The sequence below is a fragment of the Dipodomys spectabilis genome, unplaced genomic scaffold, assembly GCF_019054845.1.
Source record: "Dipodomys spectabilis isolate Male_0828 unplaced genomic scaffold, ASM1905484v1 ptg000197l, whole genome shotgun sequence".
Taxonomy (NCBI): domain Eukaryota; kingdom Metazoa; phylum Chordata; class Mammalia; order Rodentia; family Heteromyidae; genus Dipodomys; species Dipodomys spectabilis.
Genome location: NW_024870874.1, coordinates 7,265,194 through 7,285,547, shown reverse-complemented (window position 1 = coordinate 7,285,547; position 20,354 = coordinate 7,265,194). Strand labels below are relative to the sequence as shown.

Below are 20,354 nucleotides of genomic sequence, written 5' to 3'. Positions count from 1 at the left end.
AACTCTCTACTATCTGTCTCCCAAGTAGCAGCTTTAATGAGAGGCAGAATGATGTGATGATAAATCAACGTAAATTCTAGTCTTCACTCCATTTTTACCCAGCAAGGGACCCAAGCCTAGTCCTTAGGTTTTTTTACTGGTATAAATCAGGTTGCTTTGGGAGGTTAGTTGTTACCTCAGTCTTGCAATTACGTGTCTTAAAAGGTTATCAGTTTAATGCTACATCTGGTTGTTAATTAGATCTACTCAAATGCTCATATTCACATACTGTGACAATATCAACATACTCGCTTTGCCTGGCACTTGGTCACCTGCAGAAGATCATTAATTTTCATGGTAAACCTAGAAGCTGTAATCTGATGAGGCTAAATGTGCCTCAGTTTCCTCCCATTGTCTTGAGGCTTCCCTGCCATCTGGCATCATCTCTCTCATCCTGCCTTCTAGAGCCCTGTGATAGGCTGCTTCATAACTGACCTGGTCTGACATTCATATGCTGCTCCCCACACCCTACAGCCTTTCTAATCAAGTTTCTCCAAGTCTTTTTCCTCTCTTAGCTTCAGAATTACCACATGAGTATCAAGTAAAATGCTACCTGAAATGCAGGTGAAATTCTTTAGATGAGTGAAAAAAACGTTGCAAGGCAACATAACAATCTGTATTTTTGAACAGGAGGGAAAGGTGGAAATAGAGAAATGATGGTACAAATCTCACCACTCATCTGTCCTATTGCCTTGCCAAGTTATTTATCCTTTGTAATGATTATACCCAGCATTATAGAGGCAAGATAATACCTACTATGTGGAATTTCAGTGAAAAACTAAATGAAAAATGAGTGCTTAGTATACAGATGGAATGCAAAAAATAGACCTTTTGTTTCGGTTAATTTCTATGCAATTATCATCTCTCCTACTTTCCCCAAAACATTTTTATATCCAATCCATGAATTGTCTTGTTTACTATTTTGATTTTCTCTTATAATCTTGACTTACAAAATTTATGCCTTGGAAGGTGTCCCCCGCCACTCCCCCCCCTCCCTCCCTCCCTCCTGGCTCTGTGTGTGTGTCTATGTGTGTATACAATGTAGGCAGAAGCACTAGGCACTGATGACTCAAGCCTGTATTCCTAACTACGAGGTGGCTGAGTTCTGAGCATTGTGGTGCTAGCCTAGGCAGGAAAGTTCATGAGACTCATCTCCAATTAAGCACCAAAAACGCCAGACTAGAGCTGTGACTCAAGTGTTAGAGTGCTAGTCTTGAGCTAAAAAGCTCAAGGATAGCACCCAGGCCCTGAGTACAACCCCTAGGGCTGAAACAAAAACAAAAACAAAATGTAGGCATAGGGACGTGTCTATATACAAGTTAGTTCAGATGCAGGGATCTATAAATGTCACTACAACATACTGAAACTGAAATTTCTCTACCGTACCAATATTTTGAGAAAATAAAGGGGAATATTCCTTCCCATATTCACCCTTCCACACTTAAAAGACAATCCAAAACTTAGATATTTTCTCTTCTGAAATAAACATTGTCCAAAAGGCTATGTCAAGCAGATTGGACATGTCCTTGCTAGCAGCGAAAAGACAAAATTGGCAGGTTTGGAGTTTGATGACAGGTGCAGTTCCCACTGTTGGAAATGGACCAGGACAGAAAAGCTCGTGCCAAGCATACAAAGAGCCACTTGAGATAAAGCAAGGGAGAAGGCTGACTGGATGGGTATTGTGGTAGGAACCAAAGAGTAGAAACAATTCAATGCTAGTGTCAAACTTACCATGTTCGAACTACCAGTGAGCTCTAAGAGGATATATGCCTATGTTAAAACACATTGGTGTAAAAGACAGCAGCATTTGCCAAGCGAGTTTTATTTCTGTGCATATTTGTTTAGTTAATTTGCTTTTTCTTCAGAGAAAATATTAGGCTTTTAGTTTTGACCTTTCTTCCCCTTAGACATCAAATGGCATGATAATTTCAGTCGGCAGCACAGGAATCTGAAAGTTCCCAAATAGCCAATTTCCTTAGGGGCAGCCCTCTATTTTGAATGCTCATGGCAGGCTCTCAGAAGATAGCTCAGGGGAATGCAGTTAGGTAATGGCCTCCCTCATGCCAGGAAACAAACCACTAATCATACTAAGTGTACAGCTCTTTTGCAAAGCACCTGATCCTTTACCTCACTGCTGCCTCTCCCTGAAATGTACTGAGCAGAATAATGATAGCATAGAAACCTCATCCTGGGTTCATTTCAAAGCCTTGCTAAGCTGAGTCCCCAGAGGCTAAGTGAAACCAGTGTCAACAATTTCTAAGGCAGAGCTTAAAGCTATCAAGAATGATTATCACACACTGTAGTTACTCAGAACTGGCTTTGCAGTTCTGTGAAAGGTCTTTTAAAATCTTCCTCTAAGAGACACTTCTGCTTTCAGAGAAAGCTATAAGGCAAATGGACCATAGGACAGTTCAGCAGTGACCATCCACTTTCAGCAGCTGCACTACAAATAAGAGAGGAAGCCACACCAGCCCAGATTCCAAAAGGAACATGACTCAGGGAAATCTCTTTTTTGAAGGGACTTTACCATCCCTGAGTTTGAATGGAAATGACCCCTGGGCCTGATTCACCAGAGTGAAGGGCAATAACCTACACTGTGGTAATTAATTTATGGCTTGTAAACCAACCCTAACACACTGCTAGAATAAAATCCAGAACTACCATTTGTTCAGCAGGCTAGAAAACCAGCTGGCAACTTAATCAGGAAGGCAGTGAAATGAGTGATAAGAGACTGACAGCCTGGGCTTCAATTCTGCTCTGCCCTCCACGAGCTGTGCGGTCTAAGGCAGTCTATGAACTTGCTGGTTCTATCTAGTTAGCCAATTTCCTCGTAAAAAAAATAGAAACCAGCAATATCCTGATTGCCTTGCTGTGAAGAGTAATGTGAATAGCCTAGAAAGTGCTTTAGGTTGGTACCTGGCACATAGTGAATATCACCTAAGTAGATGTCTCAAGTGAACATGTAGGGAAGAGGAATGAAAGAAAACTGCCCTAAGGGAATGACTAGTTGTGGTGTGTGTGTGTGTGTGTTTTAAGTTCCCTTTTATTTTTATTTGTTTAATCCAAAAATATTTCAGAGATGTTTCAGAGTAAAATGTTAAAATAATATTTAAAATACATATGATAACCATTAGATGTAGACTTGTAGTAATGCTCTACTAATCTTGAAAAGAATATATGCTAAAAGATTGCCTTTTTTCAGAACACTGTAAAGGTTTATCAAGCATGTGAAATCACTTGTCAAGTCTGCAGTTTCCTAAGTTCATTTAAGAATTCTAAGGTAGGATCTGAAAGCATGGGTTCAAGGCTGGCCTGAAGCCTTTGCCACAAAGTAACCATATGAATTGGGCCCAAACCCTACTTGTAATAATAAAAATTAATGGCATATATTAATTGTACAAATGGGCTTCACTCTGATAGTTAACATGCATATAATGTATTTTGAATAAATTCACCTCAGTTACATTCATTACTCTTTCTCAATGCTCATTCTTTTTTTTAAGTTTTTGGTGGGTTTCACTATGTTATTTTCATATTTGTGGATAATGTACTTTTATAATTCTCCTAAAACACTGTATTTTTATCCCTTAGGAAGCCTCCAATGTTTCTTCTGAAAAACAAAGGGTTTAGGTTGCATGAGTTAACAGTCCTAGAAAGTCAACACTCCTTGGTTCTTCTACAGGATTGTCTTCCATCATTTCTCATTAAACTGACCCCCCTTCTATTATTTCCTTTCCCACTGGCTATTATCCCCTGTCCTCTTCCGGATTCTGTTCCCTCTCTATACATAGTACAGTTTCTTTCTTTGAATAGCAGCATATTGTATACTATTGAAAATTTTCTGCTTGACCAAGAAAGTTAGACAACGAGTGAACCTCTCCTCTATCTTCAATATTCACCCTAATTTTGTTCTGTTTTCTAGCAAAACAATTTTTTCCAGCTTTGGTCCACCAAATTCAATCTCAGATCTATTACCTGAGTCCCCAGAATGTTTCAGAGATTATGTAATTTTTTTCTCCATTCCTTATTCTCAAATATTCTTTAAACTCAACTATTTGTGTTTTTCTCTTTTCTTTCTCCCTTCCTTCCTTCTTTTTTTCTTTCTTTCTTTTTTTTCTTTTTCTTTTTTTTTTTTTTTTTTTTTGCACATTCTAGGGCTTAAACTCCGGGCCTGGACACTATCCCTGAGTTCTTTTGTTCAAGGCTAGCACTATGACACTTGACTCCCAGCACCACTTCCAACTTTTTCTGAGATTAGTTGGAGATAAGAGTCTCATGGACTTTCTTGCCTGGCCTGGCTTTGAACTGTGTGCCAGGCTACTTTTTCTCTTTTAGACAACTTATGTTGTTCCTCCACCAGTTCAGATGAAGTAAATTCTTTAAGTTTTTGGTCTCTTAAGGCAGTGGTTCCCAGACTTTCAGATTTTATATTCTATTAAAATCTCTCATTTCCCCACTCACCCCACCAAATTTGAAGATCAATGTGAGGTCATTAAAGTTCTCTGCAAAGTAATTATATTAAAATAACACCATTATTTCAAAAGGAAATCTCAACATAAAAAAGTAGGAATGACAATAATTCCAAAATAAAATATAGTCCAAAAGAGGAATATTACGAACAACTTACAGTTTTAATCAACAACTCTTTAGGGGAGGTCCTTATTTTTTTCCCTCAAGTCTTTATACAACAGGAAGACACTACAGAGACATGAGTGGGTAGTATTTAAGAGGCAACATGGTATAAACTGTCACCTTGTTTCAACCCATTTTAGGCCAATGCTATAATATACTTCCCTCACCGTGGGCTGATTTTTGCAGCCAACACACAACTTTCTGTTTGGGAATTCCATCTTAGGCTATCAGCAGGAACTAATACTCTGCACATTTCTGGCTGTATACAACTAACTTTAAATATCTCACATAAACCATGTAATACAACAGAGTAAGGTGAACCTGGATATATCATCTCATTAAAAAAGTATATCCCCCTACACAACCATCTGTTTTCCCATTTCTGTCCTATATAACTTTCTGTCTTTTTACTTGAGCTCCTTATAAGCTCAATCTTCCAAAAAGCTTCCATCATTCTAAATATTTATATTCTTTTCTCCACATATTTTGCAACATTCTCCCCTACAACATTCATTTTTGTATTGATCATTTTTATATTAATTCTATAATGTTTTTCTTGTGCCTGTTTCTATAATAATTAGTAATTGCAAGAATACACACACACATGAGCAAAAATTGCCAAAGCCCCTTTCTCCTTAAAGTCCATTTAATTATGCTAGGCTGAGTTTAGATGGTTCCCTTTTGTGATCACTAGAATAAACAACTTTAGGTATTACAATTTTACATTCCTGAAACTATTATAGAGTATAAGGTAATGGATCCATAAGAACGATAAGTATAGTATTTTTTGTCTGGGATTTTTAAGAAAACAATAAAGAAATAAATATAAACATTGAGAGCATGCAAGATGCAATGGGAAATAGTTAAAATTGCTACAATCTATGTCATATTTCTACAAAACTTGATGTCTAATAAGTTTTGATGACAGCATGAAAACAACTTTTAGGTAAGCAAACACCTATTGATTTTACAGTATATTAGGCATTAGAAATTGATATAATTATTCTCATTTTCTATAATATTTATATTTGTCTTTCATTTCAACAAGTTAGTATAAAAATCTTGTTTCAGATATTTCAGAAGTAAGCAACCTGAGTGGTGGAAAGTCTTAAGTGCCCTCTCCTGCCATGTTCACACGCACCAGACTATTATTGCAAAGTACTGACATACATTATTCCAGATTCTTCTCATATAGATAGTAACATAGATTAGAAAATCAACATTTTTTTAAAATTAGAATGATTCTACCACTTACCAAAATAAGCCCCGATATTAGTGAAGAAGTGCCTGTCAGGGCCACGTAGAACTTCGGTGTTAAAGTATTCAAAAACATACTCACTGTAAAAACAAGAGAGACAAAAGGAGAGCAATGCATGAATATGACAGTGAGACTAACTCTTTCATTTTATTTCCTTCTAGCTAACTCATTAGTTTCTGATGACTAGAATTCTTAGAATCATAGAAGAGTCCCATTATAAAGGTTAACCAAGCTAGATGCCAATGGCTACATGCCTATAAGCAATCCTATCAGGAGGCTGAAATCTGAGGACCAAAGTTCAAGCCAGCCTAGACAGACAAATCCATGATACTCTTATCTCCTGTTTACCAGCAAAAAGCCAGAACTAGAGACATTCCTCAGTGAGGCCTTGAGTTCAAAAACCCAGGACAACAAAAAGGAAAGAAGGAAGGAAGAATAACCTGGTGTTTGTTAGGCGGATGCTCTATCACTGGAACAATGCCTCTCTCCTTGGTCGCTTTAGTTATTTTTCAAATAGTCCCATATTTATTCCTAGGCCGGCCTTGACAGCAATCCTCCTATTGATGCTTCCTACATGGTGAGGGATGACAGGCATGTACACTATACCCAACTTTAATTAATTGAAATGGTGTTTCCTTTTTGTCTAGACTGGACTCCAGCCATAATCCTCCTAATCTCTGTCTCCTGCTCTGCTCCTCACCCAAGTAGCTTGTATCAGAGGCATGAGCCACTGTACTCATATTTTTTTAAATATGGAAATAAAATGTCATCATAGTAAATAAGCTTTTTTCCTCTAGGTATATCTTAAATTTAAGATTTATAAGATCAATTTTACATGCAAGCATAGCATCTGTTCTATAAGGATTCAAAAGCACATGAAGGGCCGGGCGCTGGTGGCTCACGCCTGTAATCCTAGCTACTCAGGAGGCTGAGATCTGAGGATCGCGGTTCAAAGCCAGCCCGGGCAGGAGAGACCGTGAGACTCCTATCTCCAATAAACCACCAGAAAACCGGAAGTGGCGCTGTAGCTCAAGTGGTAGAGCGCTCGCCTTGAGCTGAAGAGCTGAGGGACAGCGCCCAGGCCCAGAGTTCAAGCCCCACGACCGACAAAAAAATAAAAAATAAAAAAAAAAGCACATGAAGGTACTTCTGCTTCTCCTCTCCTTGATCTTTTCCCTGGTCTCCTTGAGTTGATACAATCTCAAACATATATATATCCCAATTCCCTTAATAAATCCTGTAGCATTTATGTGTCAAAAAAAAAAGCACATGGGAGTATATTTTTAGAATAGTTCCTATGGCAAAAAAAAAAAAAAAAAAAAAATCCTCATAAATCATTCTGTCTACTCTTCCCTCTACCCTTGATGTTGCCTTGGCAACTTTACAGGTATCTTGTTTCTGCATTGCTAGGCATCTGGTTCCACTGAGGAATGGAGCTGACCACATTTTCCCCCTTTTTTTCCTCTAATGTGGTCAAAGGAACTGACTGGAGCAGACTGTATAGGTGTGAACAACAAAGTGTTCAGTCTTCCCGTCACCTTCTCCCTTGCTGGAGGGAGACCATCTGTCAACCTCTCCTCCCATCATGAAGAACTACTGCTCTAAGTCTGGTTACATGAAAGCCTTAATAACCCTAAAGGAGAACTAAGCCTTAATAACCCTAAAGGAGAACTAAACCAAAATCTCATAGCATCTTTGCATTTCTATTTTCAATGAGGAAACACTATTTTGGTGACTAACAGGAGAAATGCCTGTCCAGGTCTTATTAGACATAGTACCTACCATCCCCCAAAGTAACTGGATAGTGTAAGATGCATGCTAAGTAGATACAGTGATGACTACTCACTATCTGGGACTGTCAGTCCCAGATATTATGCAATACAATGTAATAGCAAGATCTTGACTATGTAAAACCCTTAGAAATTCATTGTTTGGAATTGTTCGGGATTTATTGTATTAAACACCAGAGATATATTTTGCTTTTTGAAAAAATGGGCAGAGAACTTGAATATGATTTTTATTTTATTTTTTGTAGGCATTTATGTTTTTTATTGTCAAGGTGATGTACAGGAGGGATATGGTTACATAAGTAAGGTAATAAGTACATTTCTTGTCAAACTTGCTACTCCTTCCCTCATATTTCTCCCACTTTCTCCCCTCCAAGTTGTCACTGCATTTGATTTGGGTACCCTGGTGTTGTATATATGTTTATCTGAATTAGGGAAGGGCAGGGGAACAACAGAATGGTGAGACAAAGGTCAAGGGGGAACCAATGCAACAATACTCACAATATGTTAGAAATTATCTGTACAGAGATGCATTTTGAAGAGCAGATTTACAAGGATATCTTACCAAGAGGTATTTATACAGTTGATTACACTCTTAAATAGAATGTTATAAGTATATTTCAGTGTTTCATTGGTAACTAATTCACCAACATGAACATAAATTCTAGTGCTGTGCTGATGTGCAGTTATGTTTCCAGAAATAGTTGCCACACCCTAGGTTATTTTCCTGTGAAACAGATGTGCTCTTTGAGTCTTCTCACACAATTTGGTTGTCATCTGACACAGTACTCAGGTATTATGTATCCTTATCTGCCTGCATTCAACTGCCTTCTCTCTTTTTTAATGTACTACTTAAGATCTCTTGACTTCAGAGGAAAGTAACCAGCTCAACAGTTCAGTACATACATTTAACATATGTTTAATGCTAGGTTGTGTGTAAAATTTTGGGAGCTACAAAGATGAATGACACAGAATTCTTATTCTCAAGGATCTCTAGGTTTCATAGGTAAAACAGATCGGAGTACAATGAACAGGCAACTATAACTTTGAGTGTTGCTCCAGAAATACAGAGGTGGTGCTTCTAACTCATTCTTGGGTTTGAGATGCAGAAAGAATGTGAAATCAAGGACTACTCCTTTAAGAAAGCTGATAAGCAATGCTCCAAATGGTATGCAGCAGGATCATGTTCATAGCAAAAATGAGGGACCCTCAGTAATCCTTTGATGTTCTTGGTAATTCTTATGTTCACAAAAACATAGTCCTCCAAAAAGCATCAGCCAAGCAAAAAGTGCTAGGAGTTTTCTATCATCTTCAGAGATTTTGGTTTCTAACTTCTTATTTCCTTTCTTTTACTGAAAGTTACATAGAAAAATGTTAAAGAAACCTTCATAGTTGATTTAGAAAGGTTACATGCTACAAAGCTGCATGTAGTAACTCATTGCTCAATTTGCTGAAACAGAGATAAAAGAAAGCTCAAAATACTGGCAACAGTTACTTGCTTGGACAAATAAAGGTTGAGTATAAAACATATGGCAATAATTAGAAAAGGTAAAAAGGACATTAATAAAAATAGAACAACCATTTATATTCTAAAACATCTTTCAGTAGATGATCTACATTTGTTAATATTAGCTAGTTTACTCAATTATCCAAGCAGTATATAGGTTACAAAAAAGCATGAGACAGAACCAGAACAATGGTGGAATGTAAGATGATAAGGAGATTGATTATCCCCTTGAGAGGGAAAAATAACGTGGCCACACAAATAGCATAGGACATAATGTGAAACACATTAGTGGAAGGTACAGATAAACCTAGGGGAAACAATACTGCTAGCTAGCTAGATTAGAGAAAATTAATGAGTGAAATGTCTTTGGTCTGGGTTATTAAAGAAAACTCAGCTTTAAAAAGAAAGATCAGCTTTGAACTTGAGACTAGAAAAGAAAAAATAAAGAGGGCCTAGAGCCCAGGTAGATTACATAGTAAACAGAAAGAGATTCGGCTACTGAATAGGGTGGATGAAAAGAGGCAGGAGAAGAGACTACTGGTTCAAATGCCAGGCCAAGAAAGGTAAATTACCCACCATACCCTCTCTGCACTTCTGAGCATCAAACCCAGGGCCTTGACGGTACTACCACTGAGGCACACCAAAAACCCCAAAGTGGATTTCATGTAGCAGGCAATGAGACAGAGAAGAACTATGACTAAGACATCTGTTTGGTGGCAGTTTGGGGAATTATTTCAGAGGGAGATCTGTAATACCACTAAGGCAGAAATTGGGCATATCAGATGTTGCTGGGTAAATTCAACAGGATGCCACTCTTTTTTGGGGGGGAGTCGGTCATAGGGCTTGAACTCTGGGCTTAGGTACTGTCCCTCAGCTCTTCAGCTCAAGGCAAATGCTCTACCCCTTGAACCACAGCGTCACTTCCAGTTTTCTAGTGGTTTATTGGAGATAAGAGTCTCAAGGCCTTTCCTGACCAGGCTGGCTTTGAACCATGATCTTCAGATCTCAGCCTCCTTGACAATATGAATTATAAGTTAATAGTCTGAGGAATTCTGGTAATATGGAACCAAAGGTCACAGTGACAGGTGAAGGAATTATGGGAATACGTATAGAATATTTCTATAGGAAATCAGGTAGTAGAGAGAAAAGAAGTTTATCAGGATATTTAACTTATGTAAAAAGAAAAAACAGCTAGGCATCTACTGAGTTGGCAACTGAATTAAAGATACAACACAAACTTTTCATCATAACAAAAATAAGTAGTACGTCTAAGAAATATACTGCTAATTCATCCTCATACCAAACTTTTGTGAGATATAGGATTCATCATTAGGAATATATACATTTTCTTAATAATTCTTTGATACATTTAAGAAAAATTTACAACACAGTGAAGTACTCTAACTTGCTGTTGAGCTTGATAATTACACATATGTATATTCCTGTTTCAACAGATAGGATTATATGACAAAGTAGAACCCACTCTGTTCTGTTCTTTTTTTTCAGAGAGGAAATTTTGTTTTTGGCATTCAACAAAGAAGTTTATGAATACAATGTCTTGGTCAATAACATCCCTTTCAAGATTCTCACCCATCCTTCCAACACAACCTTTCTCACTTTTCTTAATTTTGTAGAGTATGCATTGATTTTTTTTTTTTTTTTACTGTATTCTTCCTGCCTTCTGCTCTTCATTTGTCTATCCCTTCTCCCCTTGGTCCCACCCCACCTTATTCCTACTTTTTATTTTACTAAACTTCATATTCTGTTCTATTCTGTTCATTCTAAATTTTTTCTGCCTATTAATTCACTTGTTTTGTTTTGAAACTCTCTGCTACCTTAGAATTGAAGAGTCTGCCTTAAAGAACAATGATCCAGGCAGGGAGTATAAAACTCAAGTGTGATGCTATATTTGGTTTTTCTTCTCAATACATTCTCTAAAAGTTTGATGACTAATTTACTTCTCTTTTGAGGAAACTGCTGCCCCACAAAAGATGGACTGCTGGAAGTTGTGATAAACTGTCTCCCTCTGGGTAAAGGCCTATAAACCAGAGATAAGAAGCCGCAGGAGAAACCACCAGACAGGCCAGTATTTTACTGTTCAGCTGCTCCAATTGCCTGGTTGCCTGAAATAAGCTCTTTGCTTCATTATTTTTAATTCTAGTAACTACATTAAGCTTCATAGCAGCAAGTGGCAAGTTATTATTCTAGCAGACACCAAAATTAGCCCTCTGCCCTGGGATATGAGGCTGAAAGTGAAATTTAAGTAGTGCATCACAAATGTCTTCATGTGAGATGGAGAATGGAGCAGTGGTATTTTCAAATGTCAGTAAGCCAGGTTCTAAAAATGTCTATAAAAAGATACATCTAAACTCCAGATAGTGGTTGTATTCCTAATGCAAATGCTATTTTTCTCTTTCACCTCTAGTTCTATTTAATGATTTTCAGACATTGTCAATTTTTGAGTGATAATCACTTATTCATCTGAAATGCAAAAATTGTTTTATTTTGTTTGTTTTTGTTTTTTGTTTTGCCAGTCCTGGGGCTTGAACTCTAGGCATAAGCACTGTCCCTGAGCTTCTTTTGCTCAATGTGAGTGCTCTACCATTTTAGCCACAGCACCACTTATGGCTTTTTTGAGTAGTTTATTGAAGATAAGAGTCTCAGGGAGTTTCCTGCCTGGGCTGGCTTCAAGCAGCGATCCTCAGATCTCAGCCTCCTGAGTAGCGAGGATTACAAGCATGAGCCACTGGCTGGCTCCCGGCACAAATTGTGTATTTTAATTAGTAATTGCCTAATGCCTAGATCTGTAGAATCCAGGCGGATTTGGAGAAAATGAACTAATAAGCATAGTCTACAAAGTAAAAAATAGACACAATGGGATTACATCAAAACAAGCTTCTATACAGCAAAGAAAACAATCAACAATGAAGAGCCAAACTTGAGGAGATTTGTAAACTGGGCTAATATTTAGAATATATAAGGAACTCAGACAATTCAATAGCAAAAAAAAAATAGTTGAGTTAAAAATTGGGCAACAGGCATTGTTGGCTCAAATTTATAATGCTAACTACTCAGAAGAATTATAGGTTTGCGGATCCAGGTTTGAAAGCTAGTCTAGGCAGACAAATCTCAGAGGTAAATAATCAATTAAAAAAGGGGGGAGGGACTGGAAATGTGGCTTAGTGGTAGAGTGCACCTGGAGGCCCTCAGTACCACATAAAAACATAATTTTAAAATTTAAATTTAAAAAAAGCCAGAAGGGGAGGTTTGGCTGAAGTAGTAGGAGCACCAGCTATAAGTAAAAAAGCCAGGAGAGATGAATACACCCGGAGTTCAAGCTCCACTACTAGCAATAAGAAACAAGCAAATAAACAATAAGAATAGTGAGGGAAGGAGTAGGTAAGGAAGGGATAGGTGAGAATTTTGAAAGGGGGTGACATTGATCAAGATATATTGTGTTAATAATCTGCTTCGTTAAATGGCAACTCCTTTGTACAACTGCTTAAAGATAATAATAGTAATTATATGTCCAAACAAAATGAAAACAATGTGTTAAAAAAGGCATTTTTCACTCTCATGTTTATAATAGCCATAGAATAGAATCAACCTGAGCATCTGTCAACTGATGAATAGGTAAATAACATGTGTCATACATAACTTATACATAAAAAGAAATAAAATCGGGAGGCTGGGAAGGGAGGTGAAGGGTAAACAAAGGAGGAGGCTGCAATGCTTGGTAAGAAATGTATGCATTATCCTGCCCATGTAATTGTAACCCCTCTGTACAGTATGTTCTCAAATAAAATAAAATAAAATTAAAAAAAAAAAGAAATAAAATCCATTGTCAACAATATGGCTGAATCTACTGGACATAATACCACATGGTCTTACTCTTATGTAGAATTGGAAAAGGGGCATTTTTAGAATTAGAGATTAGAATAGCAATTAGCAGAGGCTGGAGCGGTAGGAGGAAGGGAGAAATGGGACAGCTTGGTCAAGGAGTCCTAAGATATAGTTAAAAATACAGAAATAAGTCTGGTGTTCTATTGCCTGGCACAGGTGACTACAAACAATAATGTACTATATATACCTTTTAAAACTAGATAAAAAGATAGTGAATATTTTTATCCCAAAGAAATGATATGTTACAGGAAATTGCAATACACAAGCAGATTTGAACATTACTCAACATATACATGAATAGAAATGTCACAAATTTCACAGACCAGTATATTTTATGTGTCTATTTTTAAAAGATAAAACAACTAAGTAAATTAAATTGTTTTAAATACCAGAAGGAGGTCAGGATTACTTTTCAAAGTTATTTCCCCGTGTGTGTGTGTGTGTGTGTGTGTGTGTGTGTGTGTGTGTGTGTGTGTGTGTGTGTGTGTGTGTGTGTGTGTGTGTGTGTGTTGGGTGGGGGGTGAAGTTGCAGGGCTTGAACTTCAGGACCAGGTGCTGTCCCTGAGCTTTCATTGCTCAAAGCTAGCATTCTACCACTTGAATCATAATTCCCTTCTTGCTTTTTAGTGGTTAATTGGAGATAAGAATCTCATAGACTTTCCTGCCTGGGCTTGTTTCAACCATGATCCTCAGATCTCAGATTCCAGAGGAGCTAGGATTACAGGCACGAGCCACCACTGCCCAACTTTTTCTACTAAACTTTTAAAATACAATTTTCTTTTAAATCATGCCTTTTACTTCCACCAAAAAATAAAATCAATAGACAGCACTGTCGTAATGACCTTACAAATATTTGGTTAGATAAACTTGTACAAACTAGCAGAGGTAGAGACAACAGCCCAAAGAAATATTTAACATGACTTCTGAGAAGCACAGTAAATGATTTGAGAAAATGTCCCCTTAGTATGATTTAGATCACAATCTGCAAAATGTCCAATGTCATTGTTAGGGAGACAAATAAAAGTCTACCAAGCAATACTCGTACATACTTAAATTCAACAAGTGCACACCACAGAGAGAAAACCTAACTAATATTTGTTGAGCGTCTACTGAATGTCAGTGTCAGGGCTGTGTTATATGGCTAACTTGTAATTTTTATATGTTTTTATGCAAAAACATGACATTTTATAATTTATATTTTTAACTAGAATTTTTCCTCCCTAGTTGTCTTTGATATAGAAAGTGGAAGGGACAACACTGAGTATCTTCTGACTTGCATAAAAGCAAACAAAAAAAAAAAACCTACACAAAATACCCTGAATTTGACAGTACCCCAGGCAACTGCACAACAAATAATGATAACACAGGTGCAAGCCATAAATACTGTTCACTAACAGAAGCGGGGCTAAAAGGAGACATGTCAGTACATGAGAAGACATACCCACTGGTGTAAATGCCTTCTGAATGGTTAAAGGCAAAGAGAAGCAAAACACAGACACCATTAAAATGAGCTCTTTCTGAGACTTCATCACAGGCAAAACCAGATTTAGAAATGATGGGAATATAACAGGAAACAGATTGACAGCTGTAGAGAAAATCAAACAGAAACACACCTACTCAAAAGATATTTTCAGAACAAAAATTCATCTTCAGAATACAGAGGAAGAGTGTGATTTTATCATAAAATCCACTGACATAAAACAACAAAGTACTAATGAGTTGATTGCTCTCTTTTTTTACTTTTTTCAGTTTGGAGTTTCCCTTAGTCTCTTCATTTTCTTGTAGAGAGTCTTTCATTTCCTCTGTGTTTCTTAGGAACTGATGCTACTGCTATGAATGAATGCATTACACAGAAATGCACACCCAAATGACATAGAATAGGAACCTACTGTTCTAAACCCGAGAACGGGAGTGGAGTGATGACCTAAAATTGATTTGTTCCTATTTAGTAAAAACATAAAATTTATCCTTAGATCCGCCAAATTACTAAAGAAAATAAAGCTTGTCTTGTTCCTAAAATGTATAAAACATTTCTTTATTTATTGGGGTTTGCACTCAAGACTGTGCATTGTAGAAAAGCAAAAGCATTCTATTACTCTAGAGGCACAATCCTAAACCTATAAAATCTCTTACTGCAATTTTTAGTGGATGATATTCTTTTAATGGCACTGGAATTTGATGTAGTAGCAGTAGTAGTAGTAGTAGTGGTGGTGGTGGTGGTGGTGGTGGTAGTAGTAGTAGTGGTAGTAGTAACAGCAAATATGTATAAGAATTTTACAAACTAACCACCAATGGGTTCAATGGTTTCCATTCATTGTTTTACTTGATTTTCACAACTTTATAAGTGTCCATTTTTACAGCTAAGGAAATAAGAGTTAAAACTATCAAGTCACTTCTTGTTGCTCACAGGGATACGATTGGAAAGTGGCAGATCTAGGATATAAATTTAGACACAACTGACTCTGAAGCCTGAGTTGCTGAACTTGATCTAAGGACTTCTTCTGGATGAATCCCATAGCAGCTCTCATCTGAGATTCATACAAATGCTGTACTCAATCAAGAAATTTTCCAAGTTGATAAACAGACATCAGGTAATTCCTTTCCTACTGTTCTACCCTCTATAATCCAATCTTCCTTTCTCTCACCTGCACTGTCATACCACTAACCTATCTTCTCCAGGCCATGGCTCATCACTCAATATAACTCAGCTTTTATAATGCCACCCTAGTCATCTTTCTAACACATGGGATCTGTCCACTCCAGTTTACACATTACTAACAATCCATGCTGCATATACATGTATATAATCCTAGCATTCAAGACATGGAAGCAAGAGGATGGATGGCAAGTTCAATGCTAGCCTGGGCCACATAGTGACACCCTCCAAAATAAGTAAAGAAATAAGATTACTAACATAAGCCATGCCTAAGATACCTAAGAATATAATTCCCCAAGATAGTGTTATTCCATGGGCTTATTTTCTATGAAACTAGAAAAATCTGGTTTCTAGTGTGTACCTGAATTATAATTTATTACAGTGCTAGAACAGAAAGTGTCATTTCTTCTGCTCAATTTAGAATCAAGTATTCAAAATCAAGTATTTGAATGCTGTTGTTTCCTTTTTTGAGTGTTTTTTGTTTGTGCTAAGCAAGTCACTCTACCACTGAGCTACATCCCTAGTCCCAAGTTATTTAGAGGTCTATGACGTTTTACCAAATTCCTTATGTCCTCTACATATATTCCCAAATAACTCTTCAGTTTCCTTTTTCCTTTGCTATTATTCTTTATTAATAAAGAGAAGATGGAGCAGGAAGCAAGGTCAGATAGTTAGCACTCACCAGCTTGTTTCACAAAATGCCTCCAAATGCTTACAAAAAAATTGCACCTAGTCTATGTGCTGAGACAAAAACAGGCAGGAATACTTACTGAGAACTGAGGGAATATATATGTATATTCCTTTTACAGGTATATAATATTCATAATGTTAGACACTAATACATAATATCTAAGAAATATATTATATAACTGTATTATTGGCTAAAAAATTTCATATTTGTCTTATTCAATAGCAAAATTAGGAACTCTTGTACTTATTCTGATATACTAAAAGGCAGATGTCATTTAACAAAGAGTTGATCAATTTCCAGCTTTACAAATGATGCTGAAGGAAATATACTATCATTAGATATGGAGCATATTAAGTACATAATGTATAACTATTTTAAGCAACAGACCAGATACATCATTATCGAGGATCAGCAAACTCCCACCCAGATGCAAAATCCAACCCACTGCCTATTCTAGTAAATATAAATTTTTAATTTTTATTTTTATTTTGTGTTGATACCAGACCTAGAATTCAGGGCCTTGTTGCTCTTTCACTAACAGCTGGCACTCTACCATGTAAGTCATCTTTCCATTTTGATAATTAATTGTCCATGGAGTCTCTCAGACTTTTCTACTTAATCTGGGTTTCAAATACCAATCCTTAGATCTCAGCCTCCTGAGTAGCTAAGATTACAGGCATGAGCCACCAGTACCAGAGTAAATAAAGTTTTATAAATACAGCTAGTTAGTTTACATATTGTCTAGGGATATTTTCATTCTGAAACAGAGGAAATAAATACTATTGTGTTATGATTGAGATACAAAGTATCCCTCAAAGTTCTTGTGTTGAAAGCCTGGTTCCCAGATGGTGGCTCTATGTCTAGATGATGGAGGTATAAATGTCATTGATGGGCTATTAGGAACTAAGGTCTGTTGAAAGATCAGTGGTGGGTGTAACTTTGAAGGTTATATGTTGGCCTGGGCACCTTTTTGTTAAACTCTACCTGCTTCCTGGCTGCCATGAGGTAATCAGCTTTGCTCATCCATACCCTTCCACCTTAATGCTCTGCCATACCTCACTCCATAAACAACAGCCAGTGAATCATGAACTGAAATCGAAAACCATGAGCCAAAATAAATCTGTTGTCCTTTTAAAATAGTTTCTTCCAGGTATTTGTCATAGTTACAGAAAGTCTAACATATTGTGACTGAAGCCCAGCAGAGGTAAAAGATATTCACCATCTAGCCTTCTGCAGAGTGTGTGATTAAAATCTCTGCTACAAGTTGTACCACTTCATATTTAAAGAATTTCTAGGGAAATGCTGACATCTAAAGAAAATAATAAACTGGGAAATAAATAAATAAATAGTAGAAAGATTCCCCAAACTTCATTACTTCTAAAATATAAAAAGTTTGAATAATTTGAGAAACATGTGTGCCATCTATAGATTATTATCCAGTACTTAATGAGGATTACTAGAAATGAGAAGTGTTCAGATACTTACTAAATGGCACTGTCAGACACTTACTATACACTATCTACATAGCAGCTATTAGAATTTAAAATTATAAAGTTGTAATTTTATTCTTATACAGCTTCAATCAATATGTACAATAGTATTCTCTTGTATGTTTCAATTGTAAGTTTTTGCTTTTATTCTGAAACATAATTAGCCAATATAATCTATTTTCTCTTGTCAGAAAAATAAAGTGTGTTTGACAGAGAAAGGTAAAGCATCCCAGATACCATCATATCATCTTTTTCCCAAAGAAATCTACCTATGCTTGCCATTGAGTATTCTATAAAACCCATATTTTATTATGTCATTATCTATGGATTTGGATTTGGTGTGATATATTCAGTTCCACACACTGAACTGATATAAAACTTAGTGGCATATTCTAGATGTGGTGGCTTAGGCCTGTAGTCCTAGTTACTTGAGAGGTAGATATAAGAGGATTGTATTTCAAGGCCCCCCCCTAGTCTTAATAAGACTCTACCTCAAAACTAAGTAAGACTGTCTCAAAAACCAAGCTGGGTGTGTTGGTATACTACTGTAATCCAAGCTAAACAAGGGATAGAAGTAGGTGGATTGTGGTTTGATACAAGCCCAAGCAAAAACATGAGACCATATCTGGAAAAAAATTAGACTAAAGTCAAAAATAGTAAGAATGTGGGTAAGTGGTAGAGCTTTACCTAACAGGCATAAAGCCCTGGGTTCAATATCTAGTACCATAAAAACAAAACAAAACAAAAACAGTACAACAAGCTTATCTGCACAAATATATTTGTAATTACTGTATTTGAATACTTAAATTGGACTGTTGAAGGCTAAACTATTACCATGACACCTTATTTAAAACAAAAGTCTTATGTTTACAATTTTACATTCATTACAAATTTTACAATTCAGATATCTTGCTTATCCAGTTATCAATCCCAGAAGTTTATATATGTAAATATACAAACACATTTCTGCTGTTTTTGTTAAATCACTACACATCAGAAATCCATCTTAAAAAGTTAATAGTAAACATGTACAAATATTTATCCTAAAGTTCATTCAGCAAAATTCATTTGTAAATATGTTATTGGTAAAAGCAAAAGTATATACCAAAGGGGGAAAAACAAAAGCTAAATATCAAACAATAGAATGGTTAAATAACGCATATCTATGTTATGAAGTAATATGCAAATGTTAAAAATCTAGTTACAAATCATATAGGAAAATGATCACCCCACTTATTTTAAAAGTATATAATGAAATTATGTACAATTTGTTCTCTTTTGTGAAAAACAATGCACAGATTATATACTAGCTATCTGAATGGGGACATGAAACATATGCATCATTTTTATAACATATATCACAAACAGTGGGAAAGAATATACATATAGTAAATGTCCCAACCATGCTTACATCTAGAGAAAATTATGAGTGACTTCTGTTTATTTGACTACGGACTTGAAATTTACTACTATATGTTTTAGTAGTGTTTTATAATGCATAAGGGAGAAGTATTCCAAACATAAAACTAAGTATAGAAACATAGAACTTTAATTTTATACTGTTTTTTGCATTCTCTATAGACTTAAATTCTTTAATATACACATGTATTTAAAACATTTGCAGTTTTTTGTTTTGTTTTTGAAACCTCTGTATAACTACTTAATGATCATATAAAATTAAGAATAAATTAGTAAAATTGACAAAGATTTTTGCTAATAGAAATAAAGAGGAAAATATGAATACATTTTATGTCTAAATTTCATCTTTAGAAAGATAAAAGCCAATTTAATTTTTACCATTACAATCTCAAGTGTCTTTTATGCAATTCTTTTATGCATTTATAACTACATACGAATAATATACAGATTTATTCAAGAACGTAAACACTGTACTCAAGCCAGGAAAAGAGAGCCATTTAGAAAGCCAGCAACTCTGATTTAACACAGGCAGAATCAACTGAGTAGTGCCATACTCCCAAGCACCATCCTCATCCTTCAGTATTTCAATAGATTGGTGTCTACTTAATAGCTTCACTACAGCTAATTATAGAACCAAGGGAACACTAAACGAGAATTCACTCTGAACAATTAACAAAGTGAATGGTTGATTGTCTTGGAGTGTTCTCCATATGCTAATGCAAACACTATCCCACATAAAGACATTGTGCAACTACGACTCTGCTCTATTCTTTCCCAAGCCTTCTAATAGTAGGAATGACTGTGATGAAGTATCCAGTCCATGTAGTTGACACCCAGCTCTTTCCAGCTGGGCATGAGTTGCTATGCCTCTCCCTCTGCTTTAAGTAGCATTATTTAATGCAAGTCATTGTGTGGTAGTAAATCGGTAAGAGCATAATACTGCTACCAGACAGAATGAAAGTAACTTGATAA

At 36.2% G+C, this 20,354-nt stretch overlaps 1 protein-coding gene across 8 annotated transcripts in view; it reads right to left on the bottom strand.

Annotated features, from left to right (window-relative positions):
- Positions 1-20,354, bottom strand: part of St7 (suppression of tumorigenicity 7) — a 204,132-nt gene that overhangs the window by 103,141 nt on the left and 80,637 nt on the right. For all 8 annotated transcript variants that reach the window (XM_042695938.1, XM_042695940.1, XM_042695937.1 and 5 more), the window contains exon 2: positions 5,927-6,009. In XM_042695938.1, coding sequence (XP_042551872.1) covers positions 5,927-6,009 — 83 coding nt within the window. The remainder of the gene's footprint in view (positions 1-5,926; positions 6,010-20,354) is intronic.